Source organism: Vitis riparia, chromosome 18, assembly GCF_004353265.1.
Source record: "Vitis riparia cultivar Riparia Gloire de Montpellier isolate 1030 chromosome 18, EGFV_Vit.rip_1.0, whole genome shotgun sequence".
NCBI lineage: Eukaryota > Viridiplantae > Streptophyta > Magnoliopsida > Vitales > Vitaceae > Vitis > Vitis riparia.
Window position 1 is genome coordinate 38,543,382 of NC_048448.1, and position 18,909 is coordinate 38,562,290.

Here is an 18,909-nt window from a genome sequence, read left to right on the forward strand (position 1 = left end):
GTTATATTTATCTCTTACCATTTTAAAATATTAATATTTATTTTAAAAATATTAGTATGCATTGTAATTTTTAAAAATAGTATTATTGATTTTAATAAAAAAATTATAAATTCTAATATTCATTTTTAAAAGTTGGTGATTTCGGAAATTTGTTTCTAATATTCATGAATTTATACTCTTATCTTTTTATCAAAATAAATAAATAAATAAATAAATATTATTAATTTATTATGAATAGTGTGATTTTTAAAATATAATACTTGATTATTTAATAAAAATGTTGTTATTTACCATAACTTTTTTTTGAATTTATTATTTATTATTAATTCGAAGAAATAAAATTTTAATATTTATTTTGATAAAAAAAAAACCCAATGATATTTTTTGGCGTTATAATAATAAAGTTTATTTTTATTTTCACTTTCTATTTAAAAAATCTGGAACTAAAATCATAAATAAAATAAAAAAAATTTGAATCCATTTTCATTCACATTTTTATTTTAATATGTATAGAAATTTAATCTAATAAAATTAATTTTCAAAATTAATTTTTATTATATAAAAATTCAACTGATCACCTTATCTCTTTTATTTATTATTAAACTCAGCTTCAATTGTAAATTTAAAAAAATAGCCAAATGTATACAATCTTGAGTGGGGTCCACACTACTGCCACATGCTTTATTTTCATTTTTTTAAAATTTAGTTACTTCCACTATTTTTTAAATAAATAAATAAATATTAATATTTCTTATTTGTGTGTTCGTTGTGATTAAATCTATAGGTAGTTCGCATTTTCTAATTTTGATTAGATTTATAAGATGAAAGCAAACGCATTTGGATTGAGCAAGTTTGAGGAGATAGGTGGATTTGGGCCTTCTCAAATTTAGATTTGGGCCTAGAACACGATTCAAAGCTCAGTACAGCCCAAACTGCACACGGCTTATTAGGTCTGAATTTGGGCCTATTGACTTGACCTGGGCCAACCCGATTCAATTCAATGGGAGGCAATTTGGTACCATCATCACTAATAGTATACAATTGCTGGTCTAATTTTAGTATTCTCTGCGTTTTTGAGTTTTCTCAATCCCAATTCACTAGCCAACATTTCATAGTTGTAATGGGCATTAAACAAGGTTTAATTTATAATTAAATATAATAAATATAAGAGAAAAAAATGTTAAATTTTTTTTTTCTCATGTTTGTTTATTATAAAAAAAAATATAAGAGAAAATAAATATAATTAAAATTAATTATAGATTTATTTATTTTTAACTCATTTAATCTTTATATAGAAGAAAAAAAAGTGAAATGAGTTTAAAGAAGAATATAAAAATAATTTATCACATTTAAATCTATTTTTAAAATTTTTTATCATTTTTGTTGGGAAAATTAGGCTAATCCAACCTATGGTAATCACCCTAGGGGGGAGGGGGGTGAATAGGGTGATAGTCTCTTTTTACAAATTTAAACTATGTGAATGTAAGAGACAATTATATGCAAGTATATATAATAAGCAATATAAAAACAATTGCATATAAATTAAAGAGTAGGGAAGAGAGAATGCAAACACAAGAGTTTATAGTGGTTCGGTGCAACCCGACCTACATCCACTCTCCTCTAGCTTCAATCTCAAGCTTGAGGTTCCACTATTTCAAGGCTTCCAAACCAAACTTTCAAGCAATACAATTGGATTATGGTTCCAATTCACCCTCTTGGACTTTTGGCTCTAAGCACCCTTTACACTTCTCAAGAAATATCCCACTTTTGAAAAACTTCATCTCAAAGATTTAAAATTAAATGATCTCACAAAAATCCTAGCACAAGAACTTTAAGCTTAAATGATACAAGAAAACTAGGATTGAAAGGTGCACTAAAGATATGCAAGTTTTAGAACAATGGTGTACTCAAAAACACTCTTTCAAAGCTTAAATATATTCAAGAAAGGTTTGAGAAGGTAAAACTTTTTAAACAATGAAGATTGAAGCCTTTTTATAGAAGAGAAAAGCCAAACTAGCCGTTTGAGGGTTCGACCGATCAAGTTAGGGGTCGACCGGTTGACTAGCCGTTAGCATTAAATGCTTAGCAGGTGACCGTTAAGCCTTAACCGGACCTTGACCGGTTCTCGATCGGACCTCGACCGGGAAGAGAAGGCCACTAGGAAAGAGAGAAACTTTTTGGCTTCCCTCGACCGGTGGTTGACCAATTGAACCATTTTTTGGTTCAACACCCAACCTTTTTCAACTTAAAACATTTTAAAACAAGTTTGAAAAATATTTAATACAAGGTTTTAGTTGAAAACATGAAATCATTAAATTCTTAAGATTTTTAAAACAAAATAACTCTTTGATGATTTTGGTACATAAGTAAAGAATGTAATACATGAAAATCCTAGTGCACCAACAACCTTACAAAGAGATCTTATGAAGCTTAGGTCTTGAAAAATACTTCTCTTTGAGGTGGTCTTCTTCTTCATGATTTCTTCTTGCCTTGATTTGTCTTTGTGATTGCCACTTTGGAAATCGTGTTGTCTAATCACACTTGAAATATAATCATTAGTTCTAAACCTTGTTTTGTTATCATCAAAATCAAGATTAACCAAACCTTGGTTTCACAATTTTTTTTTATCTCTTTTGATTTTCTTTGCTTGGTATTTTCTTTAATACTTTTTTGAAACCAAACACCCTAAAACTTGTTTTTTTATTTAAAAATATTGTTTTTTATTTAAATAAAAAAAACTATGTTATTATTTGTCTTTTACGAGAAACAAAGTGGTTAGAAAACCAAGTGCTTTGATTTGAGTTGCCTCCTTTCATTTCTCTAATTCATAAGAGATTATTATTCTACTCTAAACTTTTAAATTCAGCCTTGACCCTAGTAATTGATATGCAGGACATTCCAACAGTGCCCTCTTATGCTCCATTTTCTCAAGATATTTCCTTATCTTTGTCTAATTCCACAAAATTGTGCCTCATTACCAGAGCCTTGTTGTGGCCCAGTTTAAGAAATCATTTTTCATTATTGACGCCAAGTCAATGGTTGATGATCAAGAAGAAGACATGACAAATCTGAAAAAGATACTCCACTTCTTTCAAATGACAATTTTGTTTTTTATTCCTTTTTTATTTATCATACTTTCTTTACCAATATATCACTTTTCAAAGAAAATAATTAATTTACACTAATTACTTTTTAATTATATCTTTAATCACTAAAATGGCAACTATCTATATAATTGTTTCCATATTTAGAACCCGTTTGATAATGATTTTATGAAACATTTTTAATATTTTTATTACTTAAAATTTTTTATCCTTCAAGTATTAAAAATGTTATAAACGTTTTCTAAAATTACTCCCAAATGAGCTCTTACTCATCACATTATTTATTTGGCTAGAGGCCACAAGTACAACAGTAAACTAACAATATTCTTGATTTGTAATGTGTTTATTTTTAAGAAGAAAAAATCTTTGTTGGTTTTTCATTATGCTTGTGTAGACCCCCTTTGAGGTGGGGATACCGGGCAGCACTTGAGGAGTGGGGGCCCTCTTCTCCCGAAAGGACTGGCAGCATGGACATGGCAGAGGCCATGCTGGAGTTGGAAGAGCCCATACCTGCTGAGAGATGAATAGCGAAGCAGGTAAGAGCTGGCCCAAAAGAGGTAGGAATCATGCTGATAACGCGAAGGAGGAGGGCTGCACAGAAAAAAGAGAAGGAGAGGAAACGAGAGTAGGAGAGGAGGTGGGGTATCTGTTTTTAGAGAGGTGCAGGAAGGAGAAAAGGGGGATCTGGATTTCCAGATGAAGAGATGAGGAACATCATAAGAAGATTAGAGGAGAGGACGGGGGTTTCTTGAAGCCAAGACAAGGTACGAGGATCTCCAAGTAAGTTTATCATGGTTTTTTTTTTCAGTCTTTTCCTTATTATCACAATTTATCCATTATTCTTCCTGCTATTCCTGGATATTGTTTGATGGCTTGAGTATAGATACCCCCATTATTTGATTTCTGTTGATTTTACGGGATGAATGTGGATTTATTGTTATAGCTTTTTGTCTCTCTTTCCTCTTGGGTTTTGCTAGAAGATGACCTCACTATGTTTCAATTCCACTCTGAAAATGCTTGAGAATTGTGATTTGTTCATATTGACATGGATTTTCCCACCTAGTTAGCAGGCTCACTGTCGACCCATGAAGTGAAGCTTTATCTGAAAAATATTTTAGCCCGTTTTCTTTATGCTCTGTTTTTATACATTCTTCATTGTCGAGGCCGCTTCTATTCTTGGATCTTGTTCATTATGTGGGCTTTGGGAAGAGAAGTTTAGTTTGAGAGAGGAATTTTGTTGGAGGGAAGAATCAAGTTTGAGAACAGAGAGGGAAACATGCTGAGAGACACTCTTCAGGGGGAAGTTTCTGTATGAGAGAAAGGTAAGGTGGATTGGATAATGGGGATTGTTTGGGAGGTTACAGAAGGGGATTGGATTTTTTTAGATATAGAGGAAGTAAGCTGGTAGTGAGAGGGCAAGAATAGTGTTTTGTTTCCTGAAGTTTTACAAGAAGAAGCAGTGGCAAGACTCTATGAATTTGGAAAGGTAAGCGATGCTGAAGGCTATCTTGAGCGGACCTTTTTGGGTCCAGCGTCTATAAGGGTAGGAAATCTTATTCGAGAAAGGATGGAGGATGCCGGTTCGAGAGCGTGGACGGACCTAATGGCCTTGCGGCTGAACCATGGTTATGGCTGCTGGGACTGTAGCCTCAGCCGGAGCCAGTCCGATGCAGTTCCCGTGTGCTCTGCCGCACATCAGTCTTCTTCTTGGTGTGCGTCCTCTTCCGTCTCATTGGTCACCTTCGGATCATGCATCTAGATCTTGCTCGGGTGTTCCAGGCGGAATCAGACGTGGAGTCGGTGTTGGAGGAGCACCTGCACATCAGAAGGCATCTCCGAATCATCAGCCATAGGAGTCGCGTGTTCATCCTATTTGCTCTCATGCTCGTCATCGCCAGTCATGTAGCTTCCCTCCTCAGCACCACTCGCTCTCGCGCCGACGTCAATATGTTCACCGCCAGTGAACTTGCTCTGTGCTCCATCACGGTTGCGACAGGACTGCTGGAGTTGTTCTGGGGTGCAACGAAGATCAACAAGGCGCAGGCCACCACGTGCCTTGCTGCTAAGTGGCACGTATGCGCCACAATAGACTCATTCGAATCCAGCGAACCCGAGAACCCAAGGACCCGGATTTCCTACCCACGTGTTCCACTCCTCTACTCCCATGCAACTTTTTAAAAATAGATTTCCAGAAAATCTCATTTCACATGGTCTTAATTCTTCATCTTTTTATTTCTTGATTTTGAATAAATCCCATTTTAATAAATTATTTCTTACCATTTTTATATTAGGCATAAATTATTTCATTTTTATTTCTTATTTATTTTATTTTATTTGTTTATTTTATTTATTTATTTAAAATTCTATCATCACGTAATTCTTCAAAATCCCGATTTCTAAAATTCGACTAATTTCCGGTATTCCAATTTCCATATTTATTTATTTAATCCTTATTATTTTCATTAGCATTATTATTTTATTTATTTATTCTAAAATTCCATTTTAAACAATTCATTAAAATTTCCACTTCCGATTTTAATTTCTAATTCCAAAAGTTCCAATATTCACACTAATTTATTTAATTATTTTATTCAATTTATTTATTCTAAAATTCCATTTTAAACAATTCATTAAAATTTCCGACTTCCGAATTAAATTTCTATTTCTGAAAATTCCAATATTCACATTAACTTGTTTAATTAATTTTATTTATTTTAAAATTCCATTTTAAACAATTCATTAAAATTTCCACTTCCGATTTTAATTTCTAATTCCAAAAGTTCCAATATTCACACTAATCTATTTAATTATTTTATTCAATTTATTTATTCTAAAATTCCATTTTAAACAATTCATTAAAATTTCCGACTACCGAATTAAATTTCTATTTCTGAAAATTCCAATATTCACATTAATTTGTTTAATTAATTTTATTTATTTATTTTAAATTTCCATTTTAAACAATTCATTAAAATTTCCACTTCCGATTTTAATTTCTAATTATAAAAGTTCCAATATTCACACTAATCTATTTAATTATTTTATTCAATTTATTTACTCTAAAAATTCCATTTTAAACAATTCATTTAAAACTTTCGATTTCCGAATTAAATTGCTATTTCTGAAAATTCCGATTATTCACATTAATCTATTTAATTATTATTATTTTAGTTATTCATTTTGAAATTCCATTTTAAACAAATCTTCAAAATTCCCATTTCTGAACTTAATTTCTGATTTCCAAAATTCTAATTTCTTTAAAATTTAATTTCTAAAGTTCCAATTCTTAAATTTAATTTTCAAGACACCAATCCTCAAATCCTTTTAAAAAAATTCCAATTTCTTTTCCAATTCTTAAATTTAATTCCCAAGACTCTAATTTTTTAAATAAATTTCAAAAATCCAATTTTCTCTTTAACAGTTTTAATGCTTTCTGGGTTTCAAATAATCTTCTATTTATCTCGACTTTACATAAGCATGAATGTAATTTTCATAATTTCAGATTAATGGAATTTGTGGGATTAATTTGTGCAAGATAAACGGGCTTTGGTGGGGGCCCAACATATGTGATTTCCTTATGATTGATTGATTGTTTGTTTGATTTAATTGCCATGCATGATTGATTTTATTCTGCTCTATGACATGCTCGAAATTATTCTCTAATTGTGCACTAACCTCACTTCTTGATAGCGCATTATGGCTCGTCACCTAGGTACGTATCTATTCCCATTCTGGTATTCCTATATGCATGTTTTGATTCTCACATGTGCATGATAGTTCTGGGTACTCATTGTTTTACTTGTCCATTGCCTTGATTGCTTCATTTTATTAGTAGAGACCCGACTTTAGGGACTTAAAGGGGCGCTACGGTCTGTACCGTACCTTCCCGATAAGTAACCTGACCCCCGAACCCGATCCGGTTTTTCGCAGACCGCTTTTTCCAAAATAAGGAGTCACACTTAGGGTTTTTCTTTCTTATTTTGTTTACCCTTTTAAAAATAAAACAAAAATAAGTGGCGACTCCAAGTCAGTTTTCTTAATAAAATAAAATCAAATTTTCAAATTAAAAATCGAGCTCACCATCAAGTGGGAAACACATTGAGCCGAAATGCGGGGTCCACAGCTTGGTATATTTTTTCCCCCTCTGGGTAGGTAAAGATAAACTTCCATTTTAGAAATTGAAGACTTGCTAACTACAATAAAATTAATATGCAAAGAATTTTGTGAGCCTTCTTTGGGAGGGACCATCTAAATTGCTCTATCATGGAGTAAACTCTAGAAATATTATCATATTCACGGAAAAGAGTGAAATTAGTAAATACTTTTCCCACCCTAAGTCGATGGTTGGTGTTTTCTTATATATTCTTGTGTTATATTCAACATTATTAAAAAGAGGAATTCACACATTTTTGTGTTGGATGATCAAGACATTGTCATTCTAACTTTGAACAATATTTCTCTAGGTTTCACTTGAAGTATAAAAAAGAAGATATAATGAATTTAAAGAAAAAAAGATATTGTCACTTCTCAAATGACAGGAGTTCTTTATATATACATTCATTTTATCATACTTTATTTTAATGTATCACTTTCAAAAATGTTTCAATAAAAGTTTTAGGGAGAACATTTGATTTACCCTATTTACTTTACTTGTCACATTATTTATGACTAGAGGTCACATGTATGATAGTATAAACTAACAATATACTTCAATGAGGATATTTTGAAATAACTAAAATGCTTAATGTAATTGTTCATGGACTTCTATGACCTTAAGAGGAAATTGATTGGTCAAGGTTCTAATAAGTTTACTACTAATCCAATTATTGTCGGTCATTATCTTTAAGTTGATAGATATAAAATTTTCTTTTAATTAATTACTTAGAAGACTTAGTAAGTAGATAATCTTGGAGGATGATTTGTGGTTTTTATTTTTTATTGGCAAAAGATTCTTTATAAAGAAAATTTATTTGCCGTGTTGCAAACTCCTTGTTTGTAACTTCTTGACTCATAGAAGTCAAAGTCAAGAAACATGTTTTATCAAGTTATTTATTTTAAACTACAATCTACCTAATCAATTTGAAAAATTAGTATCACTTCAATCTCTTTATGGTTTAATTGAATGATTCAAGAAATAGATTATGATGACTGTAAAGGCAATATCTCATTTTTCTAACCTTATGTTAAGATTAGGTAAGTGATTTAGATTTGAGTTCACTCATATGATTCAAAATCCATCAACAATATTTTTTTTAGAAAAGAATTTATATATATTTGTACCAAAATTTAAATAGTAAATGAGATAAAATTTCAAGATAATAACAAAAATAAATAAATAAATAAATTTATATATTTTTAAAAAATAAAAAATATATATGATATAATTAAAATATGATATTTTCCTTAAAAAATCTAAAAATAATAATATTATTATATAGGATAATATAGGTTACAAATATTATAAAAATATTAAATCAAGTTTAAGTTAAATTAGAATCTTTGTCCAGGTCTAACCCAAATTAAATATAGAAAAAAAAAACCTTAACTTAAACCCTGATATTGATATTTAATTTCATATAAATATCATATTAGGTTTGAATAGAATGGGCTAATCCAAACAAGTAGTATGCCTACATAAAACAAATTATTATGAATTAGGACCCACACGGTTTTATTCAAAGTCATACTTGGTTGGTGCATTAAATTCCACTTGTAGACTCCTTCTCCACACCAATAATGTGAGGAGTGGAGCCCAAACAAATTTATGGTGACCTTTTAGAAACCAAACACCCTAAAACTTGTTTTTTTTTTTTAAAAAAAAAATCTTGTTTTTTTTATTTAAATCAAAAAACAAAAGTATGTTATTATTTCTCTTTTACGAGAAACAAAGTGGTTAGAAAACCAAGTGCTTTAATTTGAGTTGCCTCCTTTCATTTCTCTAATTCATAGGAGATTATTACACTCTAAACTTTTAAATTCAGCCTTGACTCTAGTGGGTCATCGAAGTCAATCTCTCTAGGTCATAGTAATTGATATGCAGGAAATTTCAACTATGCCCTCTTATGCTCCTCTGCTCTATTTTCTCAAGATATTTCCTTTATCTTTGTCTAATTCCACAAAATTGTGTCTCATTACGAGAGCCTTGTTGTGGTCCAATTTAAGAAATCACTTTTTATTATTGACGCCTAGTCAATGGTTGATGCTTCTACACAGTTTCGTGGAAAGATGATCAAGAACAAGATATGGCAAATTTGAAAAAATACTCCACTTCTTTCAAATGACAATTTTGTTTTTTATTCCTTTTTTATTTATCATCCTTTCTTTACTAATATATCACTTTTCAAAGAAAATAATTAATTTACATTAATTACTTTTTAACTATATCCTTTAATCATTAAAGTGGCAACAATCTATATAATTATTTCCAGATTTACTTGTCACATTATTTATTTGGCTAAAGGCCACAAGTACAATAGTGTAAACTACCAATATCATTAATTAGGATATTTTGGAATAACTAAAATCCTTAATCTAATTTTTCATGGATTTTTTATGGTCTTAAGAGGGAATTGATTGGTTAAGGTTTCATAACTTTACTATTAATGTAATTAGTGACTGATCACTATCTTTAAGTTAATAGATATAAATTTTTTCTTTAAATTAATTATTTAGAAGACTCAATTAATAATTTTGGAGATGATTTATTTATTTATTACAAAAGATGCTTTAGAAAAAAAAATCTTTACGGTGTTACAAACTCTTAGATAGTTTTGTCATTTTATTGATTCATAGAAGTCAAAGTCAAGAAACATGTTTCATCGAGTCATTTATTTTGTTTGTTTAAGAAGTTTTGAATAATCAAAGAGAAGAAAAGAAAGTAAAAAAGCAATGGTTGAAAAATGAGACATGGGAAGTTTCTATGAATTTATGATTCATAGAAAAGAAGGTCCCAGACGGTTTTATTTATGGTGGGCGCTAGTGCTAATAATATTATGGTTTTAAATAAAAAAGAAATAAATTTATAATTAATAAGTTTGTTTACATATTTTTTAAAATTTATTTTTTCTTCTCTTTTATCTTTCACAAAAAATAAAATTTTTGAAAAGATATGAATATTTAATAATTTGAATTGTTATTTTTCTTTGCAATTTTAAATTAAATCAAATAATTAATATTAAATTTCTTTTTATTTTTATTTTAATCTTTTTAATATTTTCTTCGATCCAAGGGGTAATTTCATTTTCAAACTTTTTACACAAATAATATTACCAAAAATCTTGTGATATTCTACTATCAATAATACTAACTTACAAGACAGAAATTATTTTCTTTTATCACTTAATTATTACCATAGGATGGTATCAAATTTAAAAGGAATAAAGAAAAGAGAAAAATAAAATTAAAAATATTTTATTGTACAATAAAGGCTAATAAAAAGAAAATGGTAACTACATCAATATTTCATGTTTCATTGCTGGTGTTTATATGGATATGTAAAAAAAAAAAAAAAGTAAATATAATTTCCTACCCATTTCCTTTGTTTTTTCATCTACCATCGTGGTCAAAGTTATAAATATTTGTATTTGTTTTTACAATTTTTAGATAATCGGAGAAAAAAAGAATATAAAATAATTGATCACCTTTAAATTTATATTTTTTTTTAAATTTTATGTCATTTCTTATTTCCTTTTATTTTTCTTAGTATTTTCTTTAATACTTTTTATAAACCAAACACAACCTAATATTATTTTAAAAAATTTTATTTTTTTATTTAAACCAAAAAAAAAATATATGTTTTATCTCTCTTTCATGAAAAACAAAATGGTTAGAAAAACGAGTGCTTTGGTTTGAGTTTCTCCTTTCATTTATTTGATCAATAAAACATTATTATTCTACTTTAACCTTGCGAATTCAGCCATGACCATACTGAGTCATAGAAGTCCAGCTCTTTGGGTCATAGTAATTGATATGCAGGAATTCCAACTATGCCCTCTCATGCTCCTCTGTTCTATTTTCTCCCAAGTTATTAATTTTCATTATTGACTCTAAGTCAATGGTTCATGCTTTCTCATGAACCTTTTTGTTTTACGTAGAAGACTTGATGGATAATTTTGGAGAATAATTTATAGTCTCTTTTTTATATTTTTTTATATTTTTGTAAAAGATGCTTTAGTAAGAAAATATCTTTGCCGTGTTGTGAACTCCTAGCTAGCCTTGTCACTTTCTCAACTCATGGAAGTCAAAGTCAAAAAACATGTCTTGTCAAGTCATTTATTTTGTATTATTTATTTTATATAATTAATTCCAATATTTTTATAAAGTTTTCTCACTCAGCAAATAAACCGAAAATAACGTGACATTAGATTCATTGATGAGTCTATTAATTTTTAAAAGTAATTTAAAATAAAAAATTAGAACATATAAATACCATGAAAATAACGGAGCATAGCCAAAAGACCTTTATTTTCATTTGTTTGAGAATTTTGACAAAAACTATAATATATTAAAAAATAGTTTTTTTTCTTCTAAATATGACATTTCAAAAACTATTTCCAAATCTATGATATTTTTTAAGACATTTAATTCAAGTGTTAAAATTGTTTATTCAAATGACAACTTCCTATTTGATTCCTCCCTTCTATATGGATTTGAAAATATTTTTTGAATTATCAATTTTTTTTTTAAATTATCACATGTTTTTTAATAGATCTTATTTCTTTGTATTTTTATTCAATTACTTAAATGCCTTCATACATTTTAACAATCCAAATTCAAAGCGTGTTAGGTATAGATTTGATAAGTTAGTGGTTTAATTTTTTTTTTCTAAGATAGGTGAAAAAGGCAAAAAAAAAAAAAAAAAAATCACATTGGCAAGAAACATTTAGATGAACTTCCTACTATTTTATGAGAATGTTGGAAAATTTTATAAATATAGGAAAAGAAGTATAAAGAAGATAAATACACAAAAAATAGTAATAAATAAGTTTTTAACATGTTTTTTAACATTTATTTTCTCTTCATTTTCACCTTACAAAATAATAGAAAATGTATAAATATTTAAATAATTTAATTTATAGTTATATATATATTTTTTATATTTTAAAATTTTAAAAGATAATTGATATTGATTTTTTTTATTTCATCTATTTTATTTTTATTATTGGTTTCTGTGTTTTCACAAATTTTAACAACAAAAAAAGTAGCTTGCAGCTTCCCTTTCAAAGGACACAACAGTTGATGTGTTTGGAAATTGTAACAAGAAAGGTTTTGTTTGGGTTTTTCTGTTTAAGTACAAAATTTCCATGAAGTTTCCACCGTGAATTATTTGCATATAAATTGGGGTGTATTCATCACCATTTCTCTCATCCCACCACTCTCTCTCAATTGCTTTCGGAAGAATGATGTCTAAACTCCTCCTCCTCCTCTGTTTTCTTTTCTTCCTCTCGTTTTCTCAACTTTTTTCCTCCTCTTTCTCTTTCTCTAATTCCACCAAACTGTGCCCGCATCACCAGGCCATTGCTCTGCTCCACTTTAAGCAATCCTTTTCTATTGATAATTCCAGTTCTTGGTATTGCGATTACTATGATGTCACTTTTTATCCCAAAACAGAGTCTTGGAAGAAGGGTAGTGATTGCTGCTCATGGGATGGGGTCACATGTGATTGGGTGACAGGCCATGTAATTGAGCTGGACCTCAGTTGCAGTTGGCTCTTTGGCACCATCCATTCCAACACTACCCTCTTCCATCTTCCTCATCTACAAAGGCTCAACTTGGCTTTCAACAACTTTCGTGGGTCCTCTATTTCAGCTGGGTTTGGTCGTTTCTCAAGCTTGACGCATCTCAATCTCTGTGACTCTGAATTTTCAGGCCCAATTTCACCAGAAATCTCTCACCTCTCCAACTTGGTTTCACTTGATCTCTCTTGGAATATTGACACAGAATTTGCCCCGCATGGCTTCGATTCTCTAGTTCAAAATTTAACCAAATTGCAAAAGCTTCACCTTGGAGGTATTTCCATCTCTTCAATTTTTCCTAAGTTCTTGCTAAATTGGGCTTCTTTGGTATCATTAGATCTCCTTGATGGTGCATTGCATGGGAGATTCCCTGACCATGACATTCACCTTCCGAAACTCGAGGTTCTCGACTTACGGTGGAATAATGGTCTTAGTGGAACCTTTCCACAATTCAGTGAGAACAATTCCCTTACGGAGTTGTATTTATCATCCAAAAATTTCAGTGGAGAGCTTCCCGCTTCAATTGGTAATCTAAAGTCTTTAAAGATTTTGGTTCTCCACAATTGTGGATTCTCAGGGTCCATCCCTTCTTCAATTGGAAATCTAAAGTCTTTAATGGTTTTGGCTCTGCCCGGTTGTGAGTTCTCAGGTTCCATTCCTGCTTCACTAGGCAACCTTACACAAATCATTGCTTTGCACCTCGATAGGAATCATTTTAGTGGTAAAATTTCTAAGGTTATTAATTTTTTTAATAACTTTAGAAATTTAATTTCATTAGGACTTGCTAGCAACAATTTTAGTGGGCAGCTTTCACCATCAATTGAAATCTCACAAACCTTCAGGACTTATATTTCTCTGATAACTTTAACATGTTCAACGGGACAATACCATCTTGGTTGTATACTATGCCATCATTGGTGCAGTTAGATCTCAGTCATAACAAACTCACTGGTCATATTGGTGAATTCCAATTTGATTCATTGGAGTATATTGATTTGAGTATGAATGAGTTGCATGGGTCAATTCCAGGTTCAATATTTAAGCTTATAAACCTTAGATATCTTTTTCTTTCTTCAAATAACTTCAGTGGCGTTTTGGAGACAAGCAACTTTGGAAAACTTAAAAACCTCACTTCGCTTGATCTCTCAAACAACATGCTCTCATTGACAACGTCCAACGATTCTAAGTCCATGTTACCCTACATTGAGAGTCTAGACCTTTCAAACAATAACATCAGTGGAATATGGTCATGGAATATGGGAAAGAATACACTGCAGTACTTGAATCTCTCTTATAACTTAATAAGTGGGTTTGAGATGCTCCCATGGGAAAAATTATATATTCTAGATCTTCATTCCAACTTGTTGCAAGGACCACTTCCAACTCCTCCAAATTCTACATTTTTCTTTTCAGTCTCCCATAACAAATTGAGTGGAGAAATCTTATCGTTGATTTGCAAAGCGAGTTCCATGAGGATTCTTGATTTGTCTAATAACAACTTGAGTGGCATGCTTCCTCTTTGTTTGGGGAATTTTAGCAAATATCTCTCTGTTTTGAATTTAGGAAGGAATCGATTTCATGGCATCATTCCTCAAACATTTTTAAAGGGCAATGCTATTAGGAATCTTGACTTCAATGGTAATCAATTGGAAGGCCTACTACCTCGATCTTTGATCATTTGCAGAAAACTTGAAGTTCTAGACCTTGGGAATAATAAGATAAATGATACATTTCCCCATTGGTTGGGAACTCTTCCAGAGTTGCAAGTTCTTGTTTTGCGCTCTAATAGTTTCCATGGTCATATAGGGTGTTCCAAAATCAAATCCCCATTCATGAGCCTAAGAATCATTGATCTTGCTTACAATGATTTCGAGGGTGACTTGCCTGAAATGTATCTGAGAAGTTTGAAATCGACAATGAATGTAGACGAAGGCAACGTGACAAGAAAATATATGGGGGACATTATTATCAAGATTCCGTAATGGTGACAATCAAGGGGTTGGAGATTGAATTTGTGAAAATCTTGAATACGTTCACAACAATTGATTTATCAAGCAATAAATTCCAAGGAGAGATTCCAAAGTCCATTGGAAATCTTAATTCGCTTCGAGGGCTCAATTTGTCTCATAACAGCCTTGCAGGACATATCCCATCATCTTTCAAAAATTTGAAGTTGCTTGAATCATTGGACCTCTCTTCAAACAAGCTTATTGGGAGCATTCCTCAAGAATTAACAAGTTTGACATTTCTTGAAGTTTTGAATCTTTCTGAAAACCATCTTACTGGATTTATACCTCGAGGAAATCAATTTGACACTTTTGGAAATGATTCATACAATGAGAACTCAGGGTTGTGTGGATTTCCATTGTCAAAGAAATGCATAACTGATGAAGCATCGGAATCTTCAAAGGAAGCGGATGCAGAGTTTGATGGTGGATTTGATTGGAAAATCACATTGATGGGATATGGATGTGGATTGGTTATTGGGTTGTCTCTTGGGTGTCTCATTTTCTTAACTGGGAAACCTAAACGGTTTGTCTGGTTTATTGAAGAGAACATTCACAAAAAGATCAGAAGGTCTACAAGGAGCACTTGTAGGCAAGGAGCAAGAAGAAATTAATTCGTTCCACTCCCATTTTATTATGTGTTGCATATAACAAATGGCTTTTACATTCTTATGTTAGCAAATAATCTATATTGTCATTATACAAGTGCAATCTTGTTTATAAAGTTAAAATAATGTCTTTTTCCTTATTATTATTATTATTATTATTATTATTATTGTTTTGTGATAATGCAATAGTCATTCGTTTAGTATTTTTCCAATCAATATGGTAACTTAAAACTCAAAAAGCAATTGTCATATCTTGAAAACCATACACTAACAAATAAGTATTAAAGAGTTAGGAGACATTTGGATACATTTCCATTTTTTATCAAACAGGCTGTAACATCATATGTTCTACTTTAGTTGCCCTTGATCACTTTTTGGGATGACAGTCAGGCTTCTCACCATGGGTTTTCTCACCAATAGGGATCTAGATGAGTGAGACCTCAAGTTCAAACCAATAAATGATTCAATTCCTCCAATTGACATGGTTCCAATTGATCGATTTGTTGTTCCTACCTTCCAATCCCCAATCAATGTAAGGCAAAGTTAAGGAGTGCCTTTTTTCTCAAGCCAACACTCAAATGTGATAATCCATAGGAAAGAAAGGCTGATTTTTCTAGTATGCCTAATCGTTAACCCTTCTCTCTCTTTCTTTAATTAAATCCTTTGGCTCCTTCTTTTAAAAAGAGTTGTCCTCCATCCTCTTGTAAACAACTATTTAGTCTTTTCATTACATCCCAATTTATTTAAGAACCTTAATTAGGAAAAGAACAAGAATCTTGTTTATATTTCAATATGTATAGAAGGGATTATTTTCAACTAGTATTTGTTTTTATTAAAAACATGCATGGGAGCCAATTTGTTCATGGCCCAAGTTTAGGCCACAACAAGATAGAATCAGTGTTGCAACCTAAGGGCCGAAGCTAGCTTTAACTTAAGATCCATGAGTTAGAGCCCAAGCCCAATTGGCATTTTCTTTGGAAATGTACAACATTAGCCCCATTATTAGTGATGTATGCCAAATATTTAAATAAATTTAATACTTGTTATAGATATTTAGGGAAAGAAACGTAACTAAATTATATGATTTAACATTTTTCAATCAAGTTCATTTTAATAAATAAGGATGTACATCCACTCCATGCACAAAATCAATAAATAAAAAAGAGAAGAGGTCAACTATAAAAGTTATTTGAGAGCTATAAAAGGTAATAATAATAATAATAATAAATTGGTGCATGGTATTTGAAAAACCAGTTAATGAAAATGTTTATCATTATATTATGCAAAGAAAATTGCACCCATTTTAATTGGTAAATAACTCTATTTTTCTAAGCTAGCAAAATTTTCTATGGTATAGTGGTGAAATAAAAAATGTTAAAAAATGCTTATTATTCTCCTTAGAAGGTGTAGCATAGGATGGCAATTTCAACCAATAACTTTCTTGAATTTTTTTTAAATATTATTTTTTATATAACATTACAAAGTAATATTAGTATTTCTTGAAAAGGAAAATTAATAATTAAAAAAATTAAAATTAAATACCAAAACTTATAACCATTTGTTTTATCATGAAGTCTCATTCTTCTTTTAATATATATGTAAATATTTAAAATATTTGTGAATTACTATAATTGAAAAATTATTGTATCTTATATTTCTTATATGAACATCATAGAAAATTGTCCTTCTAATCAACTAGATAATCAAGTTAATATAATTATAGTATTTTTATCCTTGACTCAATAGACATCTCAACCAACGTCTCCAATCTTAAAAACTTTTAAATTGTGTTAGAAGATAGGTTATTGAGCTTTTTTTCTTCTAAAATATATTTTTTCTTCTAAAAATAAAATAAAATTGTATATCATTATATAGAAATATTTATATTTAACAATTTAAAAATTGAAATTGAATAGTCAAAACTCATAATTATAATATTAGCATTTTTTTTTCTATATTGAAGTTTGATCCTTTTTCAAAAAAAAAAAAAAAACTATTTTTTGAGTCAATTAGTCAATCAAATTAATATAATTATTGTATTTTTATGGTGAGTCAAAGACATCTCAATCAATATTATAATCTTAAAGGAAATGCTATAAACCATATTAATTAACATCTATATTTTCTAAAAAAAATTATTAATAAACAATGATATTCTCAATTTTTAAATTTTAAACTAAGCTTAGAAATTCAAGCACTCTTGGATGGTATAAAATGAATATAATAGGAACTTCAAAATTAAAAAGCATATATTAGTGTAGACCCCATTTAGGGCTCATTCTTTTGCATCTCTACAAATTATATTTCTCTGTAGTGGAGGGTTCTCAAGGAGCCACGTGTCAATCCATGGTTGGCTGGTGGAGAATCGATGGTGCTTTTTGAGGAGCCAATAGAAGGTTGACACTTGTAAAGGGTGATTCTAGAGGAGGTTTTGCCGTTAGGAGGAGCGTATTCTAGCCAGCGGGGTAGTGGTGCTTTCAGGGGGTTTTGGAGAGATATTTTTTTTTAAAAAAAGAGTTGGAGCTTGAGGGGCAAGCAAGCTGAGGGGGAGAGGACGGTTTTTCTCTGAGGTTGAGAGAGAGAGAGATGGATTTTTTTTTTTTTTTGGGAGGAGATTCATCTTTCTGGGGGGAGCATTTTGCAGGTAAAGGTGAGGGACTACAGGAGATATTTTGAGAGAGATTGTTTTTTTAGCTTGAGGGAGAAGCCACAGAGGGGAGGTCTTCAAGCTGAAAGTGAGCGAGAGAGAGAAAGTTGTGTGTTTGGAGAGTAGAGGATGATATGCTATTTCATTAGTTTCCTTGGTTTTGGAGGAGGATTTGGGGCGTTTGAAGTTGAACAAAACCTTACCGGAGAAGGGCACTCTCAGGTATGAATGTTACAGGCTTATTGTTTGATTTGGCAACTTATCATTCCTCTATATATCCTGTCGGTTTTTGAATGTTTATTGATTTGTTTGGGGTGGATAATGAAGTGGGCCTTGGTGGGGGGCCACATCAGAGAAGTTTTAAAACAAAAATAAGTTTGAGTGAAGTGTAGTGTAATATCTGATGACTTCTTACTCTGTTTAGTGCATGTGTGATATACATTGTGTTCATTATTGTGCACTAACCCCATTTTATGACAGCGTGTTAGTGCTTGCTGCTAAGGTACGCATACACACTCACTTCGACCATTCTCTCTGTATTGTTATGAATCTCGTGCGTGTAACACCATTTTGGTATCTCTTGATCTATCGGTTAATTCTCATACCTGCTTCATTTTATTAGTAAAGACCTGTTTTTAGGAACTTCGAGGGATACTATGGTCTTTACCTTACCTTCCCGATAAGTAACTTGATCCTCGAGTCCATATTTTTTTTTTATTTTATAAACCACATTTTCCAAATAAGGAGTTACACTTAGAGTTTGCTTTCTTATTTTGTTTACCCTTTAAAAATAAAACAAAAATAAGTGGG

The 18,909-nt window shown here is 30.7% G+C and overlaps 3 protein-coding genes across 3 annotated transcripts; all 3 read left to right on the plus strand.

The window, feature by feature from the left end:
* Window positions 1-3,624: 3,624 nt before the first annotated feature.
* Window positions 3,625-5,282, plus strand: LOC117905852. Its single transcript, XM_034818710.1, has 3 exons — window positions 3,625-3,640; window positions 4,547-4,647; window positions 4,752-5,282. The coding sequence occupies exons 1-3, from the start codon at window positions 3,625-3,627 to the stop codon at window positions 5,280-5,282; spliced, it is 648 nt and encodes a 215-aa protein (XP_034674601.1).
* A 7,201-nt stretch (window positions 5,283-12,483) lies between these two features.
* On the plus strand, window positions 12,484-14,820 carry LOC117905853 (receptor-like protein Cf-9). The gene is made up of 2 exons (XM_034818712.1): window positions 12,484-13,112; window positions 14,645-14,820. The coding sequence occupies exons 1-2, from the start codon at window positions 12,503-12,505 to the stop codon at window positions 14,818-14,820; spliced, it is 786 nt and encodes a 261-aa protein (XP_034674603.1). The 5' UTR covers window positions 12,484-12,502.
* LOC117905854 (receptor-like protein 9DC3) lies at window positions 14,820-15,888 on the plus strand. The gene is made up of 2 exons (XM_034818713.1): window positions 14,820-15,432; window positions 15,839-15,888. Exons 1-2 carry the CDS (start codon window positions 14,820-14,822, stop codon window positions 15,886-15,888), a joined length of 663 nt encoding a protein of 220 aa, XP_034674604.1.
* Window positions 15,889-18,909: the final 3,021 nt, after the last annotated feature.